The 27,828-nt window shown below is 40.5% G+C and overlaps 1 protein-coding gene across 1 annotated transcript in view; it reads left to right on the top strand.

Moving 5' to 3' along the window:
- LOC139448595 (adhesion G-protein coupled receptor D1-like) overlaps positions 1 to 26,775 on the top strand; it is a 35,723-nt gene extending 8,948 nt beyond the window's left edge. Inside the window, exons 3-20 of the mRNA XM_071230161.1 lie at positions 13,044 to 13,250; positions 14,969 to 15,231; positions 15,588 to 15,797; positions 17,472 to 17,558; positions 18,772 to 18,853; positions 18,974 to 19,078; positions 20,747 to 20,934; positions 21,144 to 21,308; positions 21,533 to 21,636; positions 21,818 to 21,920; positions 22,254 to 22,480; positions 22,807 to 22,891; positions 23,638 to 23,723; positions 24,131 to 24,251; positions 24,776 to 24,817; positions 25,087 to 25,188; positions 25,888 to 25,936; positions 26,710 to 26,775. Coding sequence (XP_071086262.1) covers positions 13,044 to 13,250; positions 14,969 to 15,231; positions 15,588 to 15,797; positions 17,472 to 17,558; positions 18,772 to 18,853; positions 18,974 to 19,078; positions 20,747 to 20,934; positions 21,144 to 21,308; positions 21,533 to 21,636; positions 21,818 to 21,920; positions 22,254 to 22,480; positions 22,807 to 22,891; positions 23,638 to 23,723; positions 24,131 to 24,251; positions 24,776 to 24,817; positions 25,087 to 25,188; positions 25,888 to 25,936; positions 26,710 to 26,732 — 2,249 coding nt within the window. The 3' untranslated portion in view covers positions 26,733 to 26,775. The remainder of the gene's footprint in view (positions 1 to 13,043; positions 13,251 to 14,968; positions 15,232 to 15,587; positions 15,798 to 17,471; positions 17,559 to 18,771; positions 18,854 to 18,973; positions 19,079 to 20,746; positions 20,935 to 21,143; positions 21,309 to 21,532; positions 21,637 to 21,817; positions 21,921 to 22,253; positions 22,481 to 22,806; positions 22,892 to 23,637; positions 23,724 to 24,130; positions 24,252 to 24,775; positions 24,818 to 25,086; positions 25,189 to 25,887; positions 25,937 to 26,709) is intronic.
- Positions 26,776 to 27,828: the final 1,053 nt, after the last annotated feature.

Below are 27,828 nucleotides of genomic sequence, written 5' to 3'. Positions count from 1 at the left end.
CAGTGAATGAGTGCGTGTTCTGTGGTTTCGGGTTGTTTGCAGTGGGGGCAGTTGCCTGTGGTGTGTCTTTTAAGTTGTTTTAGGTGGTTATTTAGGTTGGTGTGTCCTGTTTGGAGTTTTGTAATTAATCTGTCAATTTTTTTATAGGGGTGTAGGATTTTAGGTTTGGCTAGTGGTTTTCTGAGCACTTTTTTGATTTGGCTATTTGAGTTTTGATATTGATTATGCCATTTTTTGGTTATTTTTTGTTTGTTTACACTTTTAATTTCTGATTTTGAGATGGGTAGGTTTAGGCTTATTTCTGGTATTTTGAGAGATAATTTAGCTGCTTTATCGGCGCTTTCATTGCCGTAAATTCCTACGTGGGCGGGGATCCACAAGAAGGTTATTTGTTTGCCTGCTTTTGTTAGGTCGTTGGAGCTTTTAAGTATTTGGTTTATTAATTTAGGTCGTTTTTTGGTATTTTTGTTTTGGAGGGCTTGTAGTCCACTAAGGGAGTCAGTGAGAATTAGGATTTTTTTGTTGTTTTTAGATTGTTGGTTATGCAGGGCTGAGGCCATGCCCATAAGTTCGGCCGTGAATATAGATTGGTTGTTAGGGAGTCGGTAAGATTGTGTGGACATAACTGGTTGTGTGGTATGGACTCCGAAGCCTGTGTGGTTGGAGATCGGGTCTGAAGATCCGTCAGTGTATATGTGACACCAATTTGGCCAATTTTCGTGTATGTATGCAAGTGTGGTGGTTTTAGCTATGTTTGGGTCGGTTTGTTTATTTATTTGGTAAGCTAGCGTTGTGTCTATTTGGGGTATTTTGAGTTTAGGGGTGAAGATATTTGATTTTTTGCAGTTTTGTTTAAGATTTTGAGTTTGGTGTTCATTGAGGTAGTTAGTTATTCTTTGGGATATTGGGGTGAGTAAGGGGTGTTTGCGAGCTAGAGCTTGGTTTCTTGGGCTAATGTTTTGGTTAATTAGGTTTTGGATGAGAGGGTTTGTTTGGGACGCGGCCCAGAAATTAAGGCTTAGATGTTCCCTGCGTAGATTTAGTGGCATTTCTCCTGTAAGGGCCTGAAGTGAGGTGTAGGAGGTGCCATGTTGGGTGCGTGTAATTAGTTTGAGAGCCTGATATTGTATTGAGTCAAGTTTATTAGAAAGAGAGTTGTTTAGGGTATTGTATATGGCACAGCCGTAGTCTAGTTTTGATCTAATTAGTGTTGTATATAATGAGAGGAGGGTATCTTTGGAGGCTCCCCAGTTAGAGCCGGTGAGACATCTTAATGTGTTAAGGTCTTTGCTGCATTTAGTTTTTAGGTTTTGGACGTGAGCCTCCCAGGTGAGGTGTTGATCGAAAATAAGTCCTAAGAATTTTGTTTGTTTTTGGAATTTGATTGTTTGGTTGTTTAGCTGGAGGATTGGGTAGGCAGGTTTCATGTTTTTATGTTTGAATACTACTCCTGTTGTTTTATCTGAGTTAAGGGAGAAGCCCCATTTGTCTGCCCATTGTTGTATTTTATTTAGAGATTTTTGGATTAAGTTTTCTGCCATTTTAATGCTTTTAGTGCGGATCCATAGGGCTCCGTCATCCGCGAATTTTGAAGTGTTTAGTTTAGGGGATAATCCCTCGAATAGATCATTTATCATTATATTGAAGAGGGTTGGGCTGAGGATGCTGCCCTGGGGAGTGCCATTTTCTAGGGGACACTGGTCCGATAGTGTATGGTCTATACCCACGGTAATTTTGCGATTGTTTAGGAAATCTTGGATGAAGTTTATTATTTGACCTTTTAGTCCTATTTTTTTTAGTTTTTGTATTAGCCCGTGGTGCCATACCATATCGAAAGCTTTAGAGAAGTCGAGGAATATGCCTATGGTGTATTGCTTGTTTAGCTGTCCTGTTTTTATATCCTGTTCTAGTCGGGCAAGGTTATCGAGAGTTGATCGGCCAGGAGTGAAGCCGCTTTGGTCAGGATTTATGATGTTGTTTTGGTCTAGGTAGTGCTGTAGCCTATTTTTAGTCATAAGTTCCATTATTTTGCAGAGATTTGAGGTTAAGGAGATGGGCCTATAGGAGTTTGCCTGATCTGCTGGTTTATTTGGTTTAGGTATTGGGATTACTAGAGCTTCCTTCCATGAGGTTGGGACCTGTCCGTTTAGGTAGACTAGGTTGTATAGTTTAAGTAAAGTTTGGAGTAGTTTGGTAGGTAAGTGTTTGATTATTTGGTAAGAGGTGAGGTCTAGGCCAGGGGCTGTTCCTTTTTTTCTATTGTTTAGTACGTGATTTAGTTCTTCTATGGTGTAAGGTTGATTTATTTCTAGGTTGTCTTGTCTGTTTTCTTTGGAGAATTTGGTTTCTTTATTTAGTTTATCTTGGAATTTCTTACTGAAGTTACTGTTGCTGCTAACTTTAGAGAAGTGTTTGGCTAGGTTGTTGGCCTTTTGGGTGGGGTTAGTTGAGTTGTTTATATTGGGGCTTTTTTTGTGCCGTTTGATGCCTCGGATGGCGTGAATTTTGCGCCACACCTTCCTAGCGTCGGTGTGGTGATTTAGCTCCTCACAGAATTTTTTCCAGTTTTTGGTTTTAGCAGTTTTAACTAGGTATTGCACTTGGTGGTTAAGTTCATGAGCTGTTTTGAGATGAGAGGGGTCTCGTTTAGCTCTGTTGAAAGCTGATTTGCGTTTTAGTCTAGTTAGCTCTATTTCCTCATTCCACCAAGGGACAGTGGGTTTTCCTGGGTTGGATGATTTGAAGGGGATTGCGGATTTGGCTGCGTTGATTATGAAGTTAGTTAGGTTTTGACAGAATGTTTCGGGGTCTGTTGTTTCTAAATCGTTTAGATTAGCTTCGTTGCATAATTCTTGGAATTGGTCCCAGTTGGCGTTTTTGTACTGAAATTTAGGTTCCTGTTTAGGGGTTTGATTTGGTATTTTTATATTTCCTAGGGTTATATTTATGGGAAAGTGGTCGCTGCCTAGAGGTACTGGGTGGACGTCCCACATCAGACTTTGTGCTAAGTCTGGCGTACATATTGTTAAGTCGATAGCCGACATGGTGTGGTGGGTTTTGTCGAAAAAGAAGGTTTTGTGTGGGACACTTTTATACTAATTATAAGAGGATGTTGTAAATGAATATGAACAGCCATGCGGGGCACGTCATGTCTGACTGTTGATAGAATTTGAGATCTTCACAATCACCGGGTGTGACCATGTAGACAGAATCTCGTTAGGGTTTGTGATTTTTACATTTGCCCAATGACCATAGTGAGTATTGCTGGGGATACCAAACGTAACAGTTTATTATTAGAGGTTGTGAGTACCTATACCACGTAGATAGGATATATTTAGGATTTTAATCCTTCTTTGGGAGGCATTTAGAAGTTGGAGTACTACGTTAGGATAAGATTTATGGGTGACTTTAATCCTTTCTTTCTCTGTGGGTAATCCTTTCACGTTGATTGGACGAAGTCACTCAACCAGGTCATGACAGGTCGTGAGTTTACTCACTAACTACTGTGAGCGTTTTTGGCATAACATCTTTTCTTGTATAAACATAGAAACGATGCTCACTCACTGTTAATCTTCTGCAGTTTGCTGGCAAAGTGGGGATAAACCTCAGTGTCAAAGACGATTAAACTTAGTTCGAATCCTTGTTTATATGTGACATCTCTCAAATGGGGACATGTTCATAAACTTGGCAAGTGATGATGAATTTTAATATTAATATTATTATAGTTTATGAAATTGTTAATAAAACTTTAATAAAATTGTGCTTCACTCTCACGAAAAATATATTGTCTGTGAGTAAATTTATATGTCACTTTTCATCGGCATTTTTCAGTGATATTGGGACTACATGAAACATGGCTGGTTTTACATTTCTGATACAGGTGCTTGACTGACTGAGTAGTTCATGATCAATTAGATATGTTTAAATCAGTCAAGTTTGCAACAATAGACGAATAAGTTGATACATTTGGACCGCAGTTACCGATTAACAACTTAAGACATAGAGATAGGGAGGAGATATATAACCAAACCTATGGTCCTGTTGAGACAGTTGACAGTTAGAACGTTGGATTAAATGACATTAACTAATTTGAACATTCCCCAGTAATATCATAAAATACATCATAACTCATAACAGTCCGAGAAACAGCTTCCAGCCATATACTAGTATTAAAGGGACAATCGCTTTTGACAGTTTAAAAATAAACTCACCTTAAAGTGCTTGGCAAGTCAAAACTGACCTCCCTGAATATGTTTTTTAGGTTTGACAGCAACTATGCTTGTGGATTTCAGAGATAGACATGATTTGTTAGCTAGATGTTATTACAATAAGCGAAAATGTCTTAAAAGTCCACAGTTTGTTTAATAGTACAAAAAGTGTGTTATAGATCTATCAACGTTTTCTTTTATTGAACATAATATTTGCACTATATTGCTGTTAGCTGTAAATAATCTAGCCTCCCCATGTACGTAACTTACATATATTTATGTATGACCAGAACAGCAAATAAAGTTCTGGTAGATAGGTACCCCGGAGATTTAACGTGCGCTTTCCGACTTAAGCCTATCTCGCACACGGGGAAGCACTTATACTATTAGGGTAAAAAAGCGTAATGATTAAATAAAGAAGTGCCCCCCCCCCCCCCCACGAAAAAAATATAAGTTTACAGCCTATTGTAATAAAGTTAAAGGGGTTGGGGTTTGGCTGGGTGGGAGTGGGTGATAAAAGAATATTCAATAATATGGAAAAGTTTGGGCCTGGGGGTGGGGGGGCAAGCGTGGGAAGGCACGGCGTCGGCTGGCGAGCATGTGTGGCTAGAAGTCTAGCGGCGGTATCCTTCTAGTAGTCTCTTAGTCAGCTTCTCATCCTGGGGGTTGGGATTCTGGTAGAGACTCTTGGCAAGGAGGGCGGCGGTATTGGTGACGAAGTGGTTTGAGGTCGGTACGCCACTACTCTGGAAGAAGTAGTACAAGTCTGTGTAGTTTGTGATGTCGTACTCGATGTCCTGTCCCCCATTCTTGTGCACCATGACGAAAGGGACTCCTTGTTTGGCGTAGAGATGTTCCTTTGGGGTGTTGATCTGGTCAACCTTGTGATCCGGCCGGGCCTGGTAGTGGTTGATCGGAATGTCTGACTTTTCCACTAGTAATTAAAGTTCTTTGGTATGACCTCTTTTATCCCTGCTGACGTTATCCTAATGTTCAATTTCAGTCTGCCTCACCAAGCGTAAGAAAGCATTGTACATGTTCTGATAAACCATACTGATGCAATTAAGCAAATGAATATTTGCTGTGGGCAAATATCTATTTTCTATATATATATTTGTGGATATGAAGCATTCTAGTTAATTGTGGATACACTGGGCAGACAGAATTGTGTTTATTTCCAGGCCATCCTGATCGTCGTTTACTACTATAAGGTGTATGTTTTGAGGCAAGATCAAAGGCGCCGCACAGCATTTATTAGATAACAGACGGGGTCGTCCGTTTCGCTTTAAACAACCACCCCACCCTGTCTGTAGGAGTTATATAATCGGTGCGCAAATAACTGTGTCAAGTCCACTGCCGGGCTGATGCGGTGTCAGTGTCAGCGATGAACATGAATGCTCAAATTATAGACCTGTAGCACTCACAAGTTGCTCAGCCAAAATATTTGAAAAGTGTATATTCAATTCTCTGATAACAGCAAATATAACCTTAGAAATAGATTCAACATACAAACAATCAAATGTAGAACACAGACCTATGCTTAATAATAATTTCTTCTGGATATGATCAACCTGCGGAACCCTCTATCCGATGAAGTAACTAATGCTCGCTCATTAAAAGAAATCAAATCATTAATTAATCGTTCTGATGCAATTACTAATAATTTTGACTTCAAATATTTTCATAGATCATGCCAAATTGTCCACTGTCGCCTTAGGCTCGGCTGCAGTGACTTAAACGCTGATAAGTTTAGACGACATGTATCAGACATACCAGACTGCACTTGTGGATATCACCTTGAAGATGCAATTCACTTTTTCTATAACTGTCAAAAAATACGATAATATCAGAAACACTGTGTATTTCTACACACATGGGTATGGTCTAAAAATGATATTACGTGGCAGTAGTTAAGCAGTTCTACAAACATGACTCTTCTTAAATCAGTTCACGACATCATTGTCAAAAGCAAAAGGTTTGAGTAGCTTAATTTTATGCATGTAGTAAAGGAAAACTGCATTACCTTATTTCACAGACACCACTTGCTTCAGTGTATTGGCTTCGTGTATTTCATTTGTGCATTTTGTATGTTTATGTTCATCACTCTCTTATATATATCCAGCTGTTGTTAAGTTGTTACCTGGAGTGGTATTACATAAGCAAGTTTTGCTTGTTTACCGATCCAGATTTCTTTTGAAATAAAAATACGTTTAAGCCAACACAGCTAACCCTAAAACACATGATTGTAAACTATTCACAAAGGGGCACTAATCTCTGGCTTCTTCTCGGGTGTCGGACTCAAACTCAAACTCATTTATTCTTAGAATAACATGACATACAATTATCTACAATTTTTATTATGTACAATTTAACAAAAATAATAAAAATAGGATACGTGGATACTAATACAATTTACCAATTGTATTGTACACATTGTTAAGGAATTTAGATAGGCCTTTTAGATTTCTTACACTGTTAATGGTCATAATTTTCTTAAATGTTTGGAAACTTAAGATATTGCTTATTTAAGAGTTCATATCGCCGTTGGTGAAAAGCTTCACATTGGAATAACTAATGCAATTCATCTCCCATAGCGATAGATTCACAGAGTGGACACTGGCTGTCTTCCCTGGGAATGTTCAGCCATCGACCTGTTTCAACTGGTAATCCTTGGTTAGAAAGTTCTGACTTTAATTTTGAGAGCAGTAGATATTTCGCAAATGAAGGTTGATTCTTCAAGTAATACGACCTTTGGATTTCCGCTTGGGCTTTCTAGATGCCGTGAGTCAATTTGCTCGTTAACGCAACCGAGCGTGACAAGAGACTGGGCTACCAGTCTGCAAGGACAGCTAAATAAGCTTACGCATTTTTGAAAACTGATTGGTTACCCGTGATCTATGAAGATTTCAACAAAGGGCGCATGGTAATTAATTTCTTCAGCCTGAACAAACAGACACATAACGGCGAAAGCTCATCGGATGTCGTTATTTGGAAATACCCCTGATGGTTACAGTTTAATAATAAAAAAGTATCCCTGAGTGAAAGCATTTGCGGATTTCGGATTGCGTGGATGATACAATTACTACTCCCTTGTTGTCATCCACATTTTCTGGTATAACCCTACACTTGTGTATTTGTCGTAATTCACTTGCTGCTCAGTTAATGAATTTATAACATGTATACTTAGTTGTAGCACCACTCAGATTATAAAGGTTCAAATTTGGTCTTTCTTGTACCTGGGGTAATTATTCAATCTAAATCCAGGTTTGAAGTGAGGTGGAATGTGAGTTATGTGATACGCACGTGGCAGCCCAGCAAGAGATGTATGGTCAGTTGCTTTACTTTTTTTGTAAATCAACTGATCATTCCCAGACATCAAAGGATCAACAGGAAATACGTTGATTGATTAATTACTGTTATCTTGCACAGTGGATATGTCAAAAGTAAGTGTTTACATGTGAAGGTAGGTTTACTAAACCTAGGCAATACACTCATATCATGGCGTGAAGTACAGATGTAAAAACAACGTACTTTGTTCAAAGGGTAACCGATAATACACTGACTGGTTGTTCACTGTTATCTAACTCAATGTATGTTTTTAAGAACCGAGGACATTATAAAAATAGTTGTCACGTGGGCTTTCTCAGCTAACTTGGCAGCTATGTGAAACAATTGAAACAAACTAAGTGATCAGCTAAGAAACAAACACGGGTTATAATATTCGATACATTTGAATAACGTTTAAAATGATATATTTAAATATTTTAATATATTTCATATATATTCCAAATATTGTTTCCAAATAATTATTATTAAAGTATTTGATTCTCACATAGACATTTGACATCGAATAAGTATTTTTGTACAGCTGCAGACGCAATGGATATTGTTCCTTTATGTTGATATTCCCGGATACATTATAACTTTGGTAGGTTGTTATAATTATATTTGCATTTTGTTTTCATTCATTCGCTGCAGCTTTGAACAGAATCATTCTTGTTCCTTTCCGTTTGTTTGGGAAGTTTTTCGATGCGCGATAGACGTTGTTTTCACAAGTATTTTCTTTTGTAAGCGTGTATATGTTACAGTCAATGTGTAAAATATGATTCACTCAGGCAATTTATTAAATATCTAAATATTTCAGTCATTTTACAAATTGACTGAATAATCCATTCATTTATTTAACCGACAGGCTAAAAATGATAAAGACGATCAAAAGAGCTTAAACACATCACAATATATTAATTATGCTAAGAAAAGAAGCCCAACAATACAGAACTGTACTTGGTGATGATATTAAACATAAACAAATATTTGGAATTCGTTATCATATTAATAAAGATGGACATATTTTTCAGTTAATTTGTAAATTAAACTGAATATTTAGGCGTTTAATAAATTTCCTTAGTGAAATATGTTTACATTTTGAATGTAAACATATACACACGGTAAAATAAGCAATGTTCAGATGAAATATTTACTTTGTGTTGCAAGTCAAAATAGTGTACACAAATATCGCACAATTACCAAGCAAGTGACTTACCAAAACTGCATCACCATTACCGATGCTCCCCACAAATATACCTACATTTCCAAAACTGTATTTCATTTTTGTTGATCAATGTGACCATACGTCCTTCTACTTTCAATAAAAATGCGCTTACGAATGGCGAGCACAGGTCGCGAACAAGTCTAGATTTCTGCTATATCATCCGGGTACTCACTGGGAAAATACAGTAATGCACAGGTAACAACTACTCCTGCGGAATTGCTTTAGATCAGTGCTCCTTTGTACGTTGAAATACTATATATTGTGAATGCCAAAATGATGTATCAAGGATCAAGTAGAAGATACATTGACCGTAGCGCTGGGAGTTTATTCAACAGACCCGTGAAAATAACACTGCTGTTTCTTACTATTTATTTTAGATGACGCAGTCAAAGCTCACTTCTCCTGGCGGCCATTATCGAACGGCCAGCTAAAACACAACCCCGCGCTTACGTCTACAGGTCTCTTCCTGTAGTACGGTAATTAGTATTCTCTCCCTCAAGTGTATCCTCAATGATATAACCCACCCTCATTAATTACATGCTGCTCTTTCCCAGCCTCACTGCTATGGAGCTGAGATAAAGAGTCCAAGTCATCATAAAGTAATTAGGGTCCAATAAAAACAATGCGCCGCCAAACCTCATACATATTATCACTGAAAGTCGTACTACAGACGGTTAATGTCAAATCACAATAAAAGCATTTCAATTGCAATAACATGTTCCAGGACCATGTATTCTCTTATAACACCATCGGATTTAGAAGCAATGGTCGTATAAAACAAGACAGATCTATTTAAACACAACAGTATTCATGTTATTCCCACAAAATCACATAAAGAAAGGAGACATTAGCAAATACATGTGTATTATCATTTTTCGTCAGGATAACAAAATTTTCTCTCCTTGTTACCACCTCCAGGGTCAGCTTAAGACGGGTCCCCCTTTGGTCAAAAGTTTGTTCCCCCTCTAATGAGTGTGTCACGCGTTGCACACGAGTGGCGGACGGGGTGCACACCCGTGTGCAACGCGTTGCACACGGGTATCACACGCGTGACCAACCCGATGCACACTGGTTGCGTAACGCGTTGCCCATGCGTGTAAGGGGAATGAACTTCTAGGCAGTAGTGTAGTTTCGATATAATTTGTTTATTCTGTCGTTATTAAATATGTCATTTTATCTCATGACCCATAAATTCCCTTACAACACGTGTCGCATCCTGCCGATATCCTGACTTACACTAGACAGCACCTTTTCTCATCTGTAGTATTCAGGTCTATTTGTCAGGCCTGATGTAGCAAATATGATTTGTTTCCATATAATATCTGCCTATACTCTAATATTTTTCAACATTTATTCAAAGTTATTTCCATAATCATTCAATGTGTATATGACGTTAATGAGCAGGAGATATTTTTGAATATATACTGAACAACAAAAGTTCCTGTGACATTGAATAAGAATTAATGCAAAGTTATGTTTTTACCAAAACTGAAACAATTTCAGTTTACAACAGATAACACACTCCTGTAAGTGTTCAAATGGTTTAATTTGCCATACAGTCTTCAGAAAATGCGTGATTTCATAAAAAAATCCATGAGCATGCCAAAATGTCAATTTACAAATCAATAGCGTTTGTTTCCATCTCTGGTTGCGATGCAAGCAACACATATTCGTCTCATGGAATGGACAAGGCGTCCTGTGGGATATCTGTCCATATCTGCTGGAGCATGTTTCGAAGTTCCTGGAGTGTCTGTGGAAACCGTGGTTGACGTCGAAGGCGCCAATCAATCTCATCACACATGTGCTCGATTAGTGAGAGATCAGGGGAGCGAGCCGGCCAGGGGACGACATTCACGTTGTTGAAATGAATCCTGAACAAGTTCAGCAATATGAGGCCGGGCGTTGTCATGTTGAAAGGTAATGTCTGGGCCATGACGACGCAAAAACGTCCATTGAGATTTCCCTCTACCACTATCAAACGGGTCCACTGTCTTGCTGTAATCCACCCCATACCATAACCCTGCTGCCCCCGAACCGATCTTCTTCCATGACACAATGATTGACGTAACGTTCACCTCGACGTCGGTACACTCGAATCCGACCATAGCTATGGCTGAGGTGAAAACGAGACTCGTCAGTGAATAGAACTTGTCCACACTGCATGGCCGTCCAGGGTAGACGCTGTCTGCACCACTGTAGACATGCTTGACGGTGGTTTCCTGTCAAAATGGGACATCTGGCGGGTCTTCTGGCGACAATCCCTGCACATCTGAGGCGGCGACGTGCGGTTTGTGAAGACATTCGTCGAAGGCCAGGGATGCCAGTCACTGTTGCTGGCTGGAATCGATTTCGTAGGTGTGTTGTTCGAATCCAGTTGTCTTGTCGATTATTGGTTACGCGTGGCCTGCCACTCCGAGGATGGTCTCTTTCTGCATTCGTCTGTTGCCAACGTTGCCATAAACATCAAATGGTTTTTCTGTGAACGTTAAATTGCCTTGCAACATTCTTGTTGAATAATTGCGTAATTTTGTTGTTTTTCTGAGTGGTTGTTGTCAGCACGATGCTTATCAATGCATATGGAATCCCGTTAACGCATATGTTTTTATACCCATTCTTGGGTAGTGAAATGCAATGGGCTTGCATAAAAGTAAACTTTTGCATGGAATGCATGCTTTTCTGTAGCAGTTTCGTTTTTGTGACTTGATTCCATACATGTACTACAATACTGAAAACCAAACGTTACTTGTTTGAAAAAATACACTACAATATTGGTGTCACAGGAACTTTTGTTGTTGAGTATACTAGATGATACTGATAATGACTGCTGAATGTCAAGCAAGTGCAAATATACATATATATCAAATGTTTTTAAAATGTAATATCATTACATATGCATTTCAGATGTACATATACATTGAAGTAAAAAAGAAAGCAAATTAACTTTACTGGTTTGTTTATGTGGAACTTTGACAAATGATAATCATTTTAGAAAATGGAAACAAAAGCTTAAGACCCAAAGATAAGTGTACTAATCTGATCTTTGTCAAAGCAAACTGGATTTATAGTCAATGTTTTGGTATGATACGTTCACATATGACAAATACATAAATAAATATTGAACCCGATATTATCTACTCAATGTACTTGCGACATTTTCTCCTTCAACCTCTATTATGTCTTCACAAGATATGGACAACGCTAAAATAACTATAAGGATAAGTTGATATCACATAATTTATTTTCAAAAACAGTTACTGTTGAAATATTAATGGATACTTTTTCACGCCCTGCACCTTTGATAGCAAATAAATTAAAGATTTGGTAAATACATTGGTACAGAAGGAGGAAAGAAAGAAAAAAAGTTGGTATATTTTGTAAATAAAATGATAAGATAGAAGGAATTCTTTTTTTTATATATTTGGTAAAATAAGAATAGAAAAAATAAAATGATAAAAAGGGAAAAGAAAAGAAAAGAAAACAGAAAACAAAGAAATACAGATTTGGTATATATGGTAAATAAAATTATAAAAAGAATAGAAAAAGAAAGACTTTTACTTCAGAGTACTAAATATGGAACAACATTATCAAAGATAAATATTGCGGGTTCCCCGTCTATATTCATCTCATATTGTTAAATAGGTTTATGGGGCAAATGTGCAGCGGTCTATTTTAAGAAATTGAGTAAGTGAAAGATACTTTTCGTGGCATCGACACCATTGCATCAGTCGGGCGAATATTTTCATAAATGTGAGAAACAGCTTACAACATATAATCTTCTTCGATTTTTGGTTAAGGCATGTAGAAGTCTGAATGAGAAGAACCCTCAAATGTTTTTACGCTCTCAAAAATTGTGAAACGGGTTGCACGCTGAACCCTTGACAAGAGGTATGCCCATTATATATGTTTAGATCCGGGATCATTTAAAAACAGTTAAAAAGCTTCAAATGAATACTCAAGTTTCAAATGAGTGAGAGCTTTCAAATTGTCAAACGATAACCGAACCCCGACGGCATTCAATAACCGTCACCATATAGCTGGAATATTGCTGAGTGCGGCGTTGGAGAGCAAGCACATGCAAGCATGCATACACGCACATCCAATGACGGCCATCACTAACATAATTTTAACCCATTGCAAGAAAATTACTCACTTCAATGTTTCCCTTCTCATGTGTTTACATGTTCCTCCAGAACCGAGGAGGAGATAACATAATAAGATAATATAGACACTTCTAGTTGGGTGTACCAATGCTTAATTCTAATTCTATGTTGACGGCTCCTTAGTGACGGATGTGATTATCGGAGCCACCCGTGTGGAGGTGAACGGCAGCATGACCTACTACTGGCTGGACACGACAACTGAGCCCTTCTTCGCCAGATGGGACAACATAACAGATCAGCTGGAGATAAACCATACATGTCTCGCTTTTATATCGGACGACTTAAGAGCCATCCCGTGCAATTCCTGGATCAGATACCTGTGTGAGAGAGGTAGGTGTTGTTTCTTTAACCCCTGGATCAGATATCTGTATGAGAGGTAGGTGTTAATCGTGTAACCCCTGGATGAAATACCTGTGAGAGGGGAAGGTGATGTTTCTGTAACCCCTGGATCAAATACCTGTGTGAGAGGGGAAGGTGATGTTCCTGTAACCCCTGGATCAAACACCTGTGTGAGAGGGGAAGGTGATGTTCCTGTAACCCCTGGATCAGATACCTGTGTGAGAGAGGTAGGTGTTGTTTCTGTAACCCCTGGATCAGATACCTGTGTGAGAGAGGTAGGTGTTGTTCGGGTAACCCCTGGATCAGATACCTGTTTGAAAGGGGAAGGTGTTGTTCGTGTAACCCCTGGATCAAATACATGTGTGAAAGGGGAAGGTGTTGTTTCTTTGACCCCTGGATCAGATACCTGTTTGACAGGGGAAGGTGTTGTTCGTGTAACTCCTGGACCAGGGACTTGTGTGTGAGAGGCAAGTGTTATTTTTGTTACCCCTGGATCAGATACCTGTGTGTTTTCCACATTGGTAACTGTAGAATACTAAACGTAACGACATATATACACAAATACACTCATTACTCGTTGAATGTGTCAGAGTAAGACTTTTCTGCTCTTGTTTAACTAATTTTCTCCGCGTTAAACACGAGCATGGTATTTTGCTTCAAGTATTGCTTCTTCTTGTCGGGGGATCTGGCAGTTTCAACTTGTCCTTATCATCAGAAGGCACATACATTAGGGTAATATCCTCAAGTCCAAGCCATCTGATACCACAGAAGGCACATACATGTGGGTAATGTCATCAAATCCTAGCCATCTGAAACCACAGAAGGCACATACATATGGGTAATGTCATCAAATCCTTGCCATCTGATACCACAGAAGGCACATACATATGGGTAATGTCATCAAATCCTTGTCATCTGAAACCACAGAAGGCACATACATATGGGTAATGTCATCAAATCCTAGCCATCTGAAACCACAGAAGGCACATACATATGGGTAATATCACCTAGTCCTAGTCATATGATACCACAAAAGGCACATAAATATGGGTAATGTCATCAAATCCTAGCCATCTGAAACCACAGAAGGCACATACATATGGGTAATGTCACAAATCCGAGCCATCTGAAACCACAGACGACACATACATAAGGGTAATATCACCTAGTTCTAGTCATATGATACCACAGACGACACATACATAAGGAAAATATAATCTAGGCCTTGTCACTGACTCCTGGTCATCTGATAACGTAGGCGCTACATCAGTAAACGTAATTATTATTTTAATATATTTTACATTTATATACCGCAGGTATCCACGTACTAGTATCTGCTCAAATGCGGTTTTATTTGTTCCCCGACCAGTGGATCCGTTTGTATTCCAGTTATCATTCTCAACTCCTTCGGGAGTATACAACCCAAGCTGCCTACGAGCCCGAGAGGAATTTCACACCCCTCTCACATATTGAGTATCTATTCCCTATATATACAACATATTATTTGTAATCTTCTCTCAAACATGTTATGCCTTACTATATTTTCGTGATATTGAAATGATTACTTTGCAATGTTAAATGTTCCGATTTCTGAATGTTGACAGCCAGTTCAGTTGTGATTATCTTTTACACGTCGCACACCAAGTTCACTCAATAATATGTTACATCAAAACTCAGGAAAGGTGACCTAGTGATGTCACTGTTATCAGATATGAGCGCCCCCCTGCCCACGTCGAGCGGCTCCACTAACGCGGCCTCATCCACAACGCCTGGGTGTGTCACCGCTATGCCCGGGGCAGGCTGTGGGGAGACCTTCATCACCCCCAGATATGAAGCCAACACACCCACCATCGGCTATGTCACCACCCCCACCACGTCAACATCGACTGCTACGGACACAACACCTGGTATCATCACTGATGTAACCATGGTAACCACACATGACAGGACTACGCAATTTAGAAAATCGCAGGTGCTTCACACATTGACATTGTTCACATCTATGGTCTAATCTGTAGTCAATCTAACACATTGAAATATATTTCTGAATATCCTGTCTAAATACTCCCGTATTATATACATGGAAATCAAATATAATTAATATCCTACAGATTTCCCTGTGTTAATTTGCTGTACGCCACCGTTGTCATGCATTGGTCAATAATTTGATTATGTCTTCCAACACGACACTAACATCATGCACACGCAGTATTGTCATGAACTACCGATGGACGGACATCGGTGGATTGGTAACTTAACTTCGACGTATAGTACTCTAGGTAAGTATGACCCATGGATGATATTAAATATTATTTTCGACTGCTGCAGATTCCTAATAAGGAGATGGAAGATACGCTGACTAACATCGCCTCGTCACCAATTTCCAACATGTCCGACTTTGAGGTGAAGGCCCTTGTCACACAGTTTAGTAGAGTTGTTTCTAACGTTGGCGCTGCAAGCCAATCAGATGTCCGAAAAATGACGGATGCAATAGTCAAGTTATCAGCAATGGAAACATGTGATAAAAATACCTTTCAGGTAAATATATGACAGCGAGTGAATCCAGTCATAGACACTAATTTAAATATAAAGCACTAGTTTTAGAACATTGTTCTACACAGTCGATTCCGCCGTCTGAAAGTTTGGCTTGGACATGCACACGAACCTCAATGTGTCGAACTTCGATATCCCAACTATCCAAATTAAGCATATAATTTTCCTGATGTTTTGAACCCCGGATAACTCGAACTTTATTTCAGGTTCCCACAAGCTCAACATAGCGAGGTTCGATTGTATATATTTGTATGACGATGAAAAAAGCCTAGTTTCCATTTGTATAGACAGTGAAACCCTGATGAAGGGACCTGGACTGTTTCTTCTTAACATTGATGTGAGACATATGTAACTTACATAATAGTCATGACGTTTTTCAGTCTGTATTTCATCTTTAAATTTAATTCTGAATTGAATAAGTTTTAACATTTTCACTCCAGAACACAATTTGATGTGTATTACCTTTTCAGAGCTCCTTAGCGAGATGAACTTAATGTAAACCCAGTATGGTTTAGGGATTAACATGGCAGGTATTACCGGGTGGGGATATGCTTTTATTATTCAATGGAGTATTGACGGCTTAGTCAGAAGTGAATTTACAACCACACTGACAGCTATTCAACTTATCATGTCGAATTTACTACGTAACGTGTCTCTGGGGACCAAGGGAATGTAGCTAGATATCAAGCGTTTCGACACCAGATTTAAAATAATGATAATTGTATAAAACGAAGAGAAGTTATGGATATCAACTTCTTTATCACGAGGGACACATCTAGATAATTAGCACCGACAATGATCAAAGCAACAAAACCCAAGCAATGGGCAGATGTGATCCCTTGTCACGGTTCATGGCTGGATGGTGACTCCTGATGTCAATGGCTTGTTGTTGTTGTTGGTAGACAGGACTTAGGTGGTTTCCTACATGAAGGTTGGTGTCTTGATGATGTGGTCGGAAATAGCGGACTTCTGGTCTACTTTGTTGACAGAGGTCTGATGTTCTTTGAATCTGGTGTTGAGCGGTCTAAGGGTTTCTCCAATGTATTGGTGGCCACAGTTGCAGGGGATCTAGTACATACATCCTCTAGGGACTTGCGCTGCTTGTGCCTCTGCTATTGGTTGGTCTTGATGGACTTGGAAAAGGTGATATTATGTTGGCATTGCTCTTGATGAGGTGGGAAATCTGATGAATGACAGGGCCGTTGTGGGGTATGGTGATTCTGATGGGCGATGGGGAAGGTTTGGGCCTGGGATCGGAGTTCTTGAGGGTTTTGCGGATGAGGGTTTTGTAGAAACTAGGAGGGCAGGGTGAATGTTGAGGGAAGTGAAGGTTTCCTTGAGATGGTCCAGTTCACTGCTGTGGGCATCAGGTTGGCAAGTGGATGTTGTTGTTGTGTTCCCCATAATAAATATGTTGACATTCAATAATTCTCTTCCTTATGTGTATCACTTCTAAATGCCTTTTAAAGACTTGATAATTATATTGTGAGGATGCCGGGACTAAAGGAAAGTATCTACATAAGAGGTATGTCAACTTATAAGGTATTCAATTGGTCACGGAAACTATACTGTCCCGTTATTTGCTCACATTTGTATCAGCATCGTACGCATTAAGGTGTACAGTGCAACCTCCGTGTACACTGTTGGACTTGTGTTCAGATGTATGCCACGAGCGTGTCGACCGTCCTGACCATGATGGAGCCACATCAGGAGCAGGACAATGGCGGTGTGGCACGGGACGGACAGGTCAGGCAACGTGTGGTCCACACAGTGGAGGTTTGGGGATGTGTTTCATGATAGTGTGAGAGGTCGAACAATTGTGAAAGGAGGTGTGTGCATAGATTTATGTACTTCATTTGGAAGTGTGCATGTATGGATGTAGTTGGAGGTGAATGTGAATGTGGATGTGTATACTGATGTTGATGTGTGAGTGGTTGTGATTGCGTATTTGTATGGATATGTGTGGGTGGATGTGCAAGTGTATGTGGATGTATGGATGGATGTGGATTTAGAGGTGGATGTTTCGGTGGATGTTGATGTTTCGGTGGATGGGGATGTATAGGTGAAGGCGGATGTATAGGTGGATATGAATGAATATGTGGATGCTGATGTGTAGGTGAATTGGGATGTATAGGTGGATGTGTTGGTGGAAGTGTGGATGGATGTGGATGTGTCGGTGAATATGTCGGTGAATGTAGACGTGGATGTGTTGGCGAATGTGGTTCTGTAGGTGCATGTAGACGTGGATGTGTTGTGGAAGTGTGGATGTATGTGGATGTGTAGGTGAATATGTCGGTGAATGTAGACGTGGATGTGTTGGTGGATATGGATCTGTAGGTGAATGTGGATGTGTTGGTGAATGTAGACGTGGATGTGTTGTGGAAGTGTGGATGGATGTGGATGTGTCGGTGAATATGTAGGTGAATATAGACGTGGAGGTGTTGGTGGATATGGATCTGTAGGTGAATGTGGATGTGTTGGTGAATGTAGACGTGGATGTGTTGTGGAAGTGTGGATGAATGTGGATGTGTAGGTGAATGTAGACGTGGATGTGTTGTGGAAGTGTGGATGAATGTGTCCGTGGATGTAGACGTGGATGTGTTGTGGAAGTGTGGATGTATGTGGATGTGTAGGTGAATGTGTCGGTGAATGTAGACGTTGATGTGTTGTGGAAGTGTGGATGAATGTGGTTGTGTCGGTTCTTGCAGACGTTGATGTGTTGGTGGATGTTGATATGTAGGTGAATGTGTCCGTGGATGTAGACGTTGATGTGTTGTGGAAGTGGGTATGGATGTGGATGTATAACTGTGAGATGACTGGTGGATAAGATTGTGAAGGTGGAGGTTAATTGTCATGTGGAAGTGTATTAGGAGTGTGGGCGTAAATGTGTACGATGGATGTGTCATGTTATCATGATTGTACCACTTACACTTATGCTAACGTTATGCAATCTATTTAGCCTGATGCAATTCTGGAAGCCATGGAGCATGTGCTGTTCGCGACGAGGATATTATCAATGGAGGAGATATATGACAGCTTCTGTAAGTAGTATCCAATGTGTCATATACAGGTAGACAATTTAGCTATATGCTTTCCCAAACATTGAAAAAATACCCTTTTCATTAGATATGTATCAGTGAGTTAGTTTTGGATGTACGCAGGTATCCAGATCGTATCATTGAATGGCAGCCAGGACGAACTGGACATCCATGAGGGGAACTACTCTGATCACATACAACTGTCATCCTCGGTCACTGCCGGATATGGTAAATAGACCTGACATCTGAAATGAGCCTTACATATATATACTCTGCATTAAAAGAAAAGCAAAAGTGATTTTAGATGTATATTTAATATATCATATAAGTAATCAACAGATGGTAATCGATTGTTCACAATTGGCACACATCATTGTCATTGACTCAGGTTTCATATGGCACAGATGGAACAGTAGATTGTCAAGGTGAAGGTCATCTGTTCTCAATATCTTGTATGGCCCACTATTAGAGTCTAAGAGTGACTGTCATAGTCGTCCAATGGAAGCAATCAGATCCCGAATTGTGGCATGAGGAATGTTCACCCACTCTGCCTGCAGTGCTTGTGCCAACTGTCGGAGGTTCTTTGGTTGTTGCTAACGTGCTCGCAGTCGTTGATCAAGTACATCCTATAAATGTTTGATTGGGTTTAATACTTGGAGGGCCATGACAGGACCTTGATGTTGCGATTCCTGAAAAAGACTGTTGTCAGTCTTGCCGTGTGAGGCCGGGCGTTGTTTTGTTGGAAAATGGCGTTCGCTTGTTGCATAATGGGAAGAACGTGTGGCCGAAAAATCTCACCTGTTTAACGTTGTGCCGTTAAATTCCCCAGAACTTGCAAAACGTCTGTTCTACCAGGATAGGAGATTACCGCCCACATCATCACACTGCCACCACCAAATCTGTCCACTTTCTGTATGCAGTTTCGTGCATAACATTCCCCGCGACGCCTGTAAACACGACGGCTACCATCCGCACGGTGAAGCATAAAACTGGTCTCCCTCGCATTTGTCACTCTGTGACCTTGACACCATTGACGCTGCAGCCGAGATCACGGGTCCATCAAAATGACATCTCGAACTGGTCGTCTAGCGCGAATACTTACAGCGTTTAAACGGTTCCTTATTGTCTGGGGTGATATTCTACGCAATCCTGGTATTTCTGTTGTTGTAGAAGTTGCCGTGGTGATTCTTTCACGTACATGACGTAGCCTTTTGAATCTGTCCTATGCTGTAGTAGTGATACGTGGTCGACCGGATCTGGGAAGGTCCCGTGCGTCTGAAAACGGTTCCACAGTTTTGTAATGACTGGAAAACGTTTGCTGAGTGGAAAATCCTTGCTACAGCTGAAAGTGACTCTCGTTTGCAGTCGACCGATGGCGTTGTTGCGTTGGGCTTCCTTTCGTCAGTTGTGGAATGTTTTCGCCGTTCTCTTGCTGTAAGATTGTGATGGCATGCAAATGATGATTCAAACAAGATATGTTGTACGTGCATGTCATGTTTGTGTGTTTCGGCGCCAGGCTCTAACGTGGTTATATTCTTGTGATTTTCCCATCTTTTCACCAAATTTCTGCGGTACCTCGTTCTTTCTACACAAATGAATCCCAATCCATGCAGAGATGACCAATTCGTGTTTGGTATTATTTTTGTATCTATGTCGGTAACACCAAGTCAGATATTAATGATTTTACTACTTTTTTTTCTTCTTTATTTTTTGCAGAGTATGTGTATAGAATGTAACCTCACTTGTACCGTTTATTATGTATCTACTGTAAATAATAGTTCATTAGCGACTCTTAACTTATGCAATCAAACACATGACTATCGTATAGGGACGGCGATGACCACCATCACACTTCTCACGTCCCCCCTTGTTGACTGCTTCCGTGATTTTGACCAGGGCGAGTATCCACTGTTGTATACCAGAACCTGCACCGGAAGATGTCAAAAAGGAGCCGGAAGTACCGAAAGGCCAAGCTGGGGAGCAAGGTCATCTCTGTGTCTGTGCAAGATGCGAAGTCCCCTCACAAGACGAAAGTAGAAACACCAAACGCAATCAACTTCACAGTTGCACGAGTTGACAGAAAGGTTGCCAATGGCTTATGTGTATACGTAAAAAAGTACCAACACATATTCCTAATGCAGAAATCTAGAATATACCCTTTTAGCCATGTTGATGACACTCAAAAAAGTAATTGCTTGGGAAATACAGACGTGTTTGTCAGTGTGAAAACTCATTATATGTGAAATCTATGTGTATATTTGTCTGTTGCATAATATATATATGTGTCTGGCAGAGCGAGGAGGAGAAAACGCGCATCTGTGCCTTCTGGAACACCCACGAGGCTGAATGGTCAGATGTCGGGTGTCATCTACTGAGTCAGAATAATACCCACACGACCTGCGCGTGCGACCATCTCACAAGCTTCGCTGTTCTTGTCCTGTACTACAATGATGATAAAGTAAGTTATTTGTGTCAAATATATGATATATGGCACAAAATTGAAATAAATCACTCAACTACAAAGAATTCCTTGCACTGCTTGGAACACAATGGTAAATTAGACATGGAGCTATCCTACTTCCAAATAATAATTTCTGGTCTTGCGACACGAAACATATTCACATATTCACAGTTTTGAACTTGCTTTACGAACTGATAAATGAGATCGACCTCTGTCTTTAGTTATCTGACATCAACGAGCGAGTGCTGTACATCCTGTCAGCGGTAGGATGTAGTTTGTCCATCCTGGGGCTGGCCATGACCCTCTTCAGCTTCACCTATCTCAGGTACTGGTGTGCAAGAACCCTCCCTCGCATGTAATGTAATCTGCATGTTTATCTGATGTCCGTGCAGGACGTAACACATGCCTCTCTAAAATACATTGCATCATAAGCATCGACAGATTGATTATTAACACTACAAATGCATACTTCAAACATTGTAACTAACAAGCTGCCTGTAATACAGGATGCTGCATCGGGAGCGGATCTTGATCCATGCAAATCTTGCAGGTTCTCTGATGTTTGCTCAGATTATCTTCGTTGCTTCAAGTGACGCCCACAAGAGTCAGGTAAGCCTTCTTCCACCCTTCGTTCTTGACTACCTACAGCATGACTGTCATGTATCTGTTATCATCAACGGTCTAAGGATGACTTTGCCATTCTAAGCTCTTGACTACACATTTTCCTGGTACAAAAGAGTACTTTGTGTATGGTCTTGAATTTGTCACTTCCTTTTTTGTGACAGACATATGAATAAGAATACCGATAGGGAATTGACGGTTGCCCTGTCCAAGCATCATTTCATTAGACTACGAATGCTTAACATGTGCTTTTACAGAATTGTACCATTGCTTCATCTGATCAAGTCATTGCATTGCTACGTTGTTCCTCCCGCACTGTAGGTTCTGTGCAAGGTGGTGGCGATTTTGATGCACTTCTTCTTCATGGCCGGCTTTACGTGGATGATGCTTGAAGGACTTTGTCTTTATCTCAGCTGTCTGCGAAGTCACCACATCTACGGTGACATGCGCCTCAAATACGCAGTCATCGGCTGGGGTGTCCCGATTATCATTGTCATCCTCTCCGTAGGTATACAGTTCCCTCACTACGGCGACGGCCCCGGGGACAGGTGGGTGATACGAGATTACGGTGCTTAGTATGCATAGTGTTGAATGCAGTGTGCTGTTCATTGTGAATGGTAGGTTGTGTCGTTGAATGATGATTTTTAATTTGTGTGTGTGATTTAATATGGTTAAGCGTATGGTATGTGATGATATGTAATTTATGGCAGCGTCTAATAATGTTGGATTGAATAGAAATGGGTACACAGTTGCTGAAGTGCAGAGTTCTGAAACTCGATAGAGATGTTTTAGCTCACAACTCCCAGATCGTTGTACTGTGACCGTCAACATACGGATCCATCAATATCTACCTCCATGACTTCTACTAATCCAGCCCTTCATTACCAATCAGCTGTTGGCTGTCTGCGGAACACGGACTCATCTGGGCCTTCATGGCGCCCATGCTTCTCATCGTCATCGTAAGTGTGATGAACTCTGCTTATCTTACACTGCAGCAAATCATATCCCATCAATGACTTGATCAATGCATTTGCAACTATTTTAGTGTTCATGTTCACCAGGTCATTTTACAATCTTTAGTCTTTAGGCATTTCGCAACACCATATCCTTACATTAAACTGTTTTTTCTACGATTATGCTACACTATATTCGAATTGACGTATATCTTGATTTTCTACGTTATCCTCCATTCTTGACATGGCCGTGTTCAATAGTTCTGCTGTGAAAACTGAAGATGTTATTGAACCACTGGAGATGTCCGAATTCCCACGGTGCAGTAGTATACACGTGAAAATTGTCAGTGAAAAAGAACATGTGGTCTTGATATTTCAATGTGTCTTGCAAAGCCCTACCAGACCTCTCTAGTTTTTCTTTATTACATCCCCGTATTTGTTTCTATTTGGAGATAGTATATGTCAGTGTAGCAGTTGATTTGGTGGCAGGTTTTGGTGGAACAAATCTCAACGATCTGCCAAATGGATAAAACCGAAGAGCATTGATGCTGATGCCATGTGACAAATAGCAAATACAACATCTTCCTGGTACTCCCCCAAAACAGACAGTGAACTGACTTTTATTCCTTTACAATCGTCTGCGTTTTATGTTGCTTGTATAATATGTGTCGGCCAAAGAAGCGAGAGCCAGTCTGAACATTAAATCTGCCATCGGCTTCTACTCTCTGTGATCTGTGTGTCTGCTGTTGTAGTTCAACCTGATCATCCTGGGTCTGGTCATCAAGGTGTTTCTGACTCTCAAGGCCAATTCTCAGAAGTCAGAGGCTGCTCGGATCAGGTATACGTAGTAAACTACCCGCCAGTGTGTTGCATGGAATTACAAATTCCTTAGTTCTGAGTCTTTTAGTCAGACAGAGATCCTTAATTTCGATTTGTGACTGTACTCATCTTTCCCATAGTCAGAAAGAAACATGGACGTGACAAACGTGTATAACGTAACGTTATCATTTGCGACGCCATGGGAAGATGAGGTGTCATACTTTTCACAAGGTCATATATTGTTTCAATCAAGTGTCCCCGGATCCTTTGACGCAATGTTGAAATCCAAGGCTTGCCCTGAAATTGATCCTTGGGTTGTGTTCATCTCAGAGCAAACCGGTTATCACGTCAGGCAATACTCACACATTAAACTGACGATAATTACTGTTCAACGCAGCAACGCCCAACTCGCTTTGTCATCCCCAGAGCCAGCCTGAGAGCCATGTCCATGCTGCTGCCACTGTTAGGCGTCACGTGGCTGCTCAGCATCCTCGTTCCCTACAGCACCATCTTCCACTATCTGTTCGTCATCGGCAACTCTCTACAGGTAGACACACACACATATCTTGGCCCAGTGTCAAATATAGTATAAACAACAACGACAGTATATTTGGATAAGATCGCCAGTGTTTGCTTGTTGCCGGGGTCATGAATTCCCCTGGTGTAACAGTGTTTATATGCGGATAGGCTTTCAATCTAATCTTAAGAAAAATATGAATCTCTTTGCCGGTGAACACTTCAGCACCTGCCCATGTAGATATATTAAATCGTAAACTAAAAGCATATTATGCTTTGTTTGTTGTGTTACGCCAGTATTCCAGGTACAGCAGGGCGTTAAATTCGCACGCGAATCAGTGTGAAGTAATCGTTAATAGAACAACTAGAACATGCTCGTTTACCACATCCGTCTAATTATAGAACACTGCTCCTAACGAAACGTGGTTGCATAAAATTTAAGAAGTATGACTTCTCAAATGCCGACGTTTCCATAAATTACCTCATCCATAAAATGTATCAGGGTTATAAATATATGACTATCTATCACTGTACAGACTGGATATTTCGTTTCAGGGGTTGTTGATTTTCTTCCTGCACTGTCTCTGCAATGAAGAGGTGAGTTCCTCCATGGCTTGTGACTTTACCTTATATGTCAGTTATCGTGCACCCAGGAAATAGTATTGTATTATATGTTTTTCTGATGACTACAATGAAGGTGCAGGTAAATAAAAAACCACCCCAAGCACAATTTATGACAGTTACAACAAATACCAAATACGTTTAATACAGTTCTAATTCTAACAATACAAAATTAGTTCAGAATTGTAAATCTTAATAAACTGGCACCAAAGGAAATCTAACTTTTTGACGTTGTATATATTCAGGTACGGAAATTCCTTGCTGCCAAGCGAGCCACACCCACCATGGGGACGGCCACCTCCGACATCGACGATAGCGCATTTTGGAGACGTCGACGGTCGGCGGCGGTAGGGTAGATAATATAGCTCGCTAGACTGTTCTATACTTGAACGTTTGAACATCAGTGTGGTGAGAACCAATCGCTTGTTTGATAGTATTGTTAAATCTACGTTCGTCCGTCCCCAGATAGGTCGATACAGAGCAACACAAATGTTCTCAATCACTCTGTTGCCTGGAATAGGCGCATGTAATCCTGTCGCAGGGACTCGCATTCAGAATAAGTCCCCCAGCAATCTCTGCTTGTCATTTGATACGACAAAAGGGGTCGGGTGGTCGGGATCGGTGTCTGACCTATTGCATGTCATCGTACCTCGACGACATGGGGCGTTGGTCAAAATATCAGACACTGTTGCAAACCTAGACGCGTAGTCACACATGTAGTTTGCACATTCCCAAAGAAACAACAAACAGACATATAAAATTCAACGCTTCACAACTATGTTGCAAGCTTTACAACTACTGTTTTTCCAAAGTGGATACGTATGTGTATTTTACATCTACAAACTCGTTGAATCGACCTCAGTGAACCGACAGGTTTATGAAAGAAGATGGGATCTCATCATTCACATGAACGGCAGTCATGCGAGATCTCTTAACTGCACACACCTCGCCTTAAGTCACCAATACGGGTAATAACCTACATATTTATATACGCGTACAATGCACATCATTACATGTCCCATGGCTGTTTCAATATTCGGTTTCAGGCTCTCAGCTTTGATGATGTACAGTCCAGATGTCAACCCAACCCACCAGGTGAATATTGAAATGATGTGACTCACTTATTTCTGAACTCGTTGTTTCAGTGTCAGAATACGGAATTCGTTGTGGTTTTACAACAAGTGAACAGGCACTTCATTATAGATACGAGGGGCGTTCAATAAGTTTTGCAACTTCAATATAAGACCAAGTCGCAGAATATCTTTTGCACTTGTATTTTTCAATATAATTTCATTTGCCGGAACAGGAAATAGTCACTGGGGGCTAAGTCTGGGCTGTACAGTTAAATCACCCACCCTACAGTCCATACTTAGCCCCCAGAGACTAATTCCTGTTCCGGCAAATGAAATCAGCCCTACGTGGAAGACACTTCCAGGATAACGAGGACATAAAGGCTGCCACAGAGGCGTGGATAGAGGGCCAATCTGCGGATTTCTATAAAATTGGTATTAATAGCTTGAAGGACAAATGGAATAAGTGTATTGAGGTGAATGGAGATTATATTGAAAAAATACAAGTGCAAAAGATATTCTGCGACTTGGTCTTATATTGAAGTTGCAAAACTTATTGAACGCCCCTCGAACCTATGTGTGATCAAGCGTGGGGGGTTAACACTATTTTGTATCGCCAACTTCGAAATTCCGTTCAGTTAAAGGAGTCTCACACCTCCAGTCAAGGCAAAGGGCAAAGGTTAGTCGTTTATCACTATAGTGCGCGTCAGCAGAGGCAATTTTGAATTTGGATTTGGACTTGAATCACGAACTGCCTGACCAAGGTCCCATTCAAAAACTGGGTCTTTCTTGTTGTAGGTCGCCGACACGCATGGACATGAACGTAAAGACACTAAGCGACCACCAAGGATTGTGCTTACGTACATGTAGTGTCTCACCCACTCACATGTTGACTCTTGTGTGTAGCGGCTTATCTGGTTACGTCAAGTGACCATGCCATTGTTGTGGATTCAATGTCGGACTGAAGGATATTGACAGGCTACACGCATACATGTGTGTCATTCATAAAGGAATAAAACTCATTACGAACACAACATGATTTACGTATATCAATTAAAACATCTATCGTTTATGATTAGAGCATTGAAACGTTGTACTTGGCGACTAGGAAATTGATCGTCCCCAACTCGGCAATGTATGTATGTATGAAACTGTACACCTAGATCTGCATTCATCGTGCACAGCCCATTGGCTGTCATGTTTACGTGTCAAGCAGTCTATCAGTCTAACTTTCCCTTGGGACTCAAAGCTCTAACAAAACAGACCACTCTCATGACGGACCTGTGCAGCGATTCACACTTCACAGCGCACAGGATAGACATAGCATATTTCACTTAGTCAAGGTAAGGTATTTAGAGTTTTAAAAACCCCATTATCAGTGAATATTTGCCACATTGACCGATTACACGATTTCGTGAAATGTATGTCACGTGCATGTGGGTTGAAAACGACCGAGGAGATATGTTTAACACACAATGTCTGCGTTCAACCCCTAATGCCACCTACGCACGTTCACAACATACTAATCTAATTACCTGGGTACTCCAATAATAGTATCTTTGTAATAGTATCAACAGTTCACTGTTGCACATATTATTGTGCGATTTTGATATTATCGGATTAGTTTCCGCTTGCACAGTGCAAATACGTTCCCGGACCATTCAAGTCACGACTGGAAATTGGAATTCTTTTGTATTATTTATTAAGTGAATGCAAAATACCATCCGCGCTAGCACGGCGTCAACAGGTTTAATGTGCAGTGCATATGAATCACCACAATGATGAGCGTAAGCGAAGTGTGGCGATGTTGAAACGTGGTGGCACATGGTCCTGTGCAGAGCGGACAGGTCACAAATCAGGCGAAGTTAAGAAACGTCGGTCATTGAGAGTCTTTGGATCACAGATCCTCGTTATTTG

Source organism: Haliotis cracherodii, unplaced genomic scaffold (assembly GCF_022045235.1).
Source record: "Haliotis cracherodii isolate W230 unplaced genomic scaffold, xgHalCrac1.p SCAF_7, whole genome shotgun sequence".
Taxonomy (NCBI): Eukaryota; Metazoa; Mollusca; class Gastropoda; order Lepetellida; family Haliotidae; genus Haliotis; species Haliotis cracherodii.
This window is presented reverse-complemented; position numbering and strand designations above follow the sequence as displayed.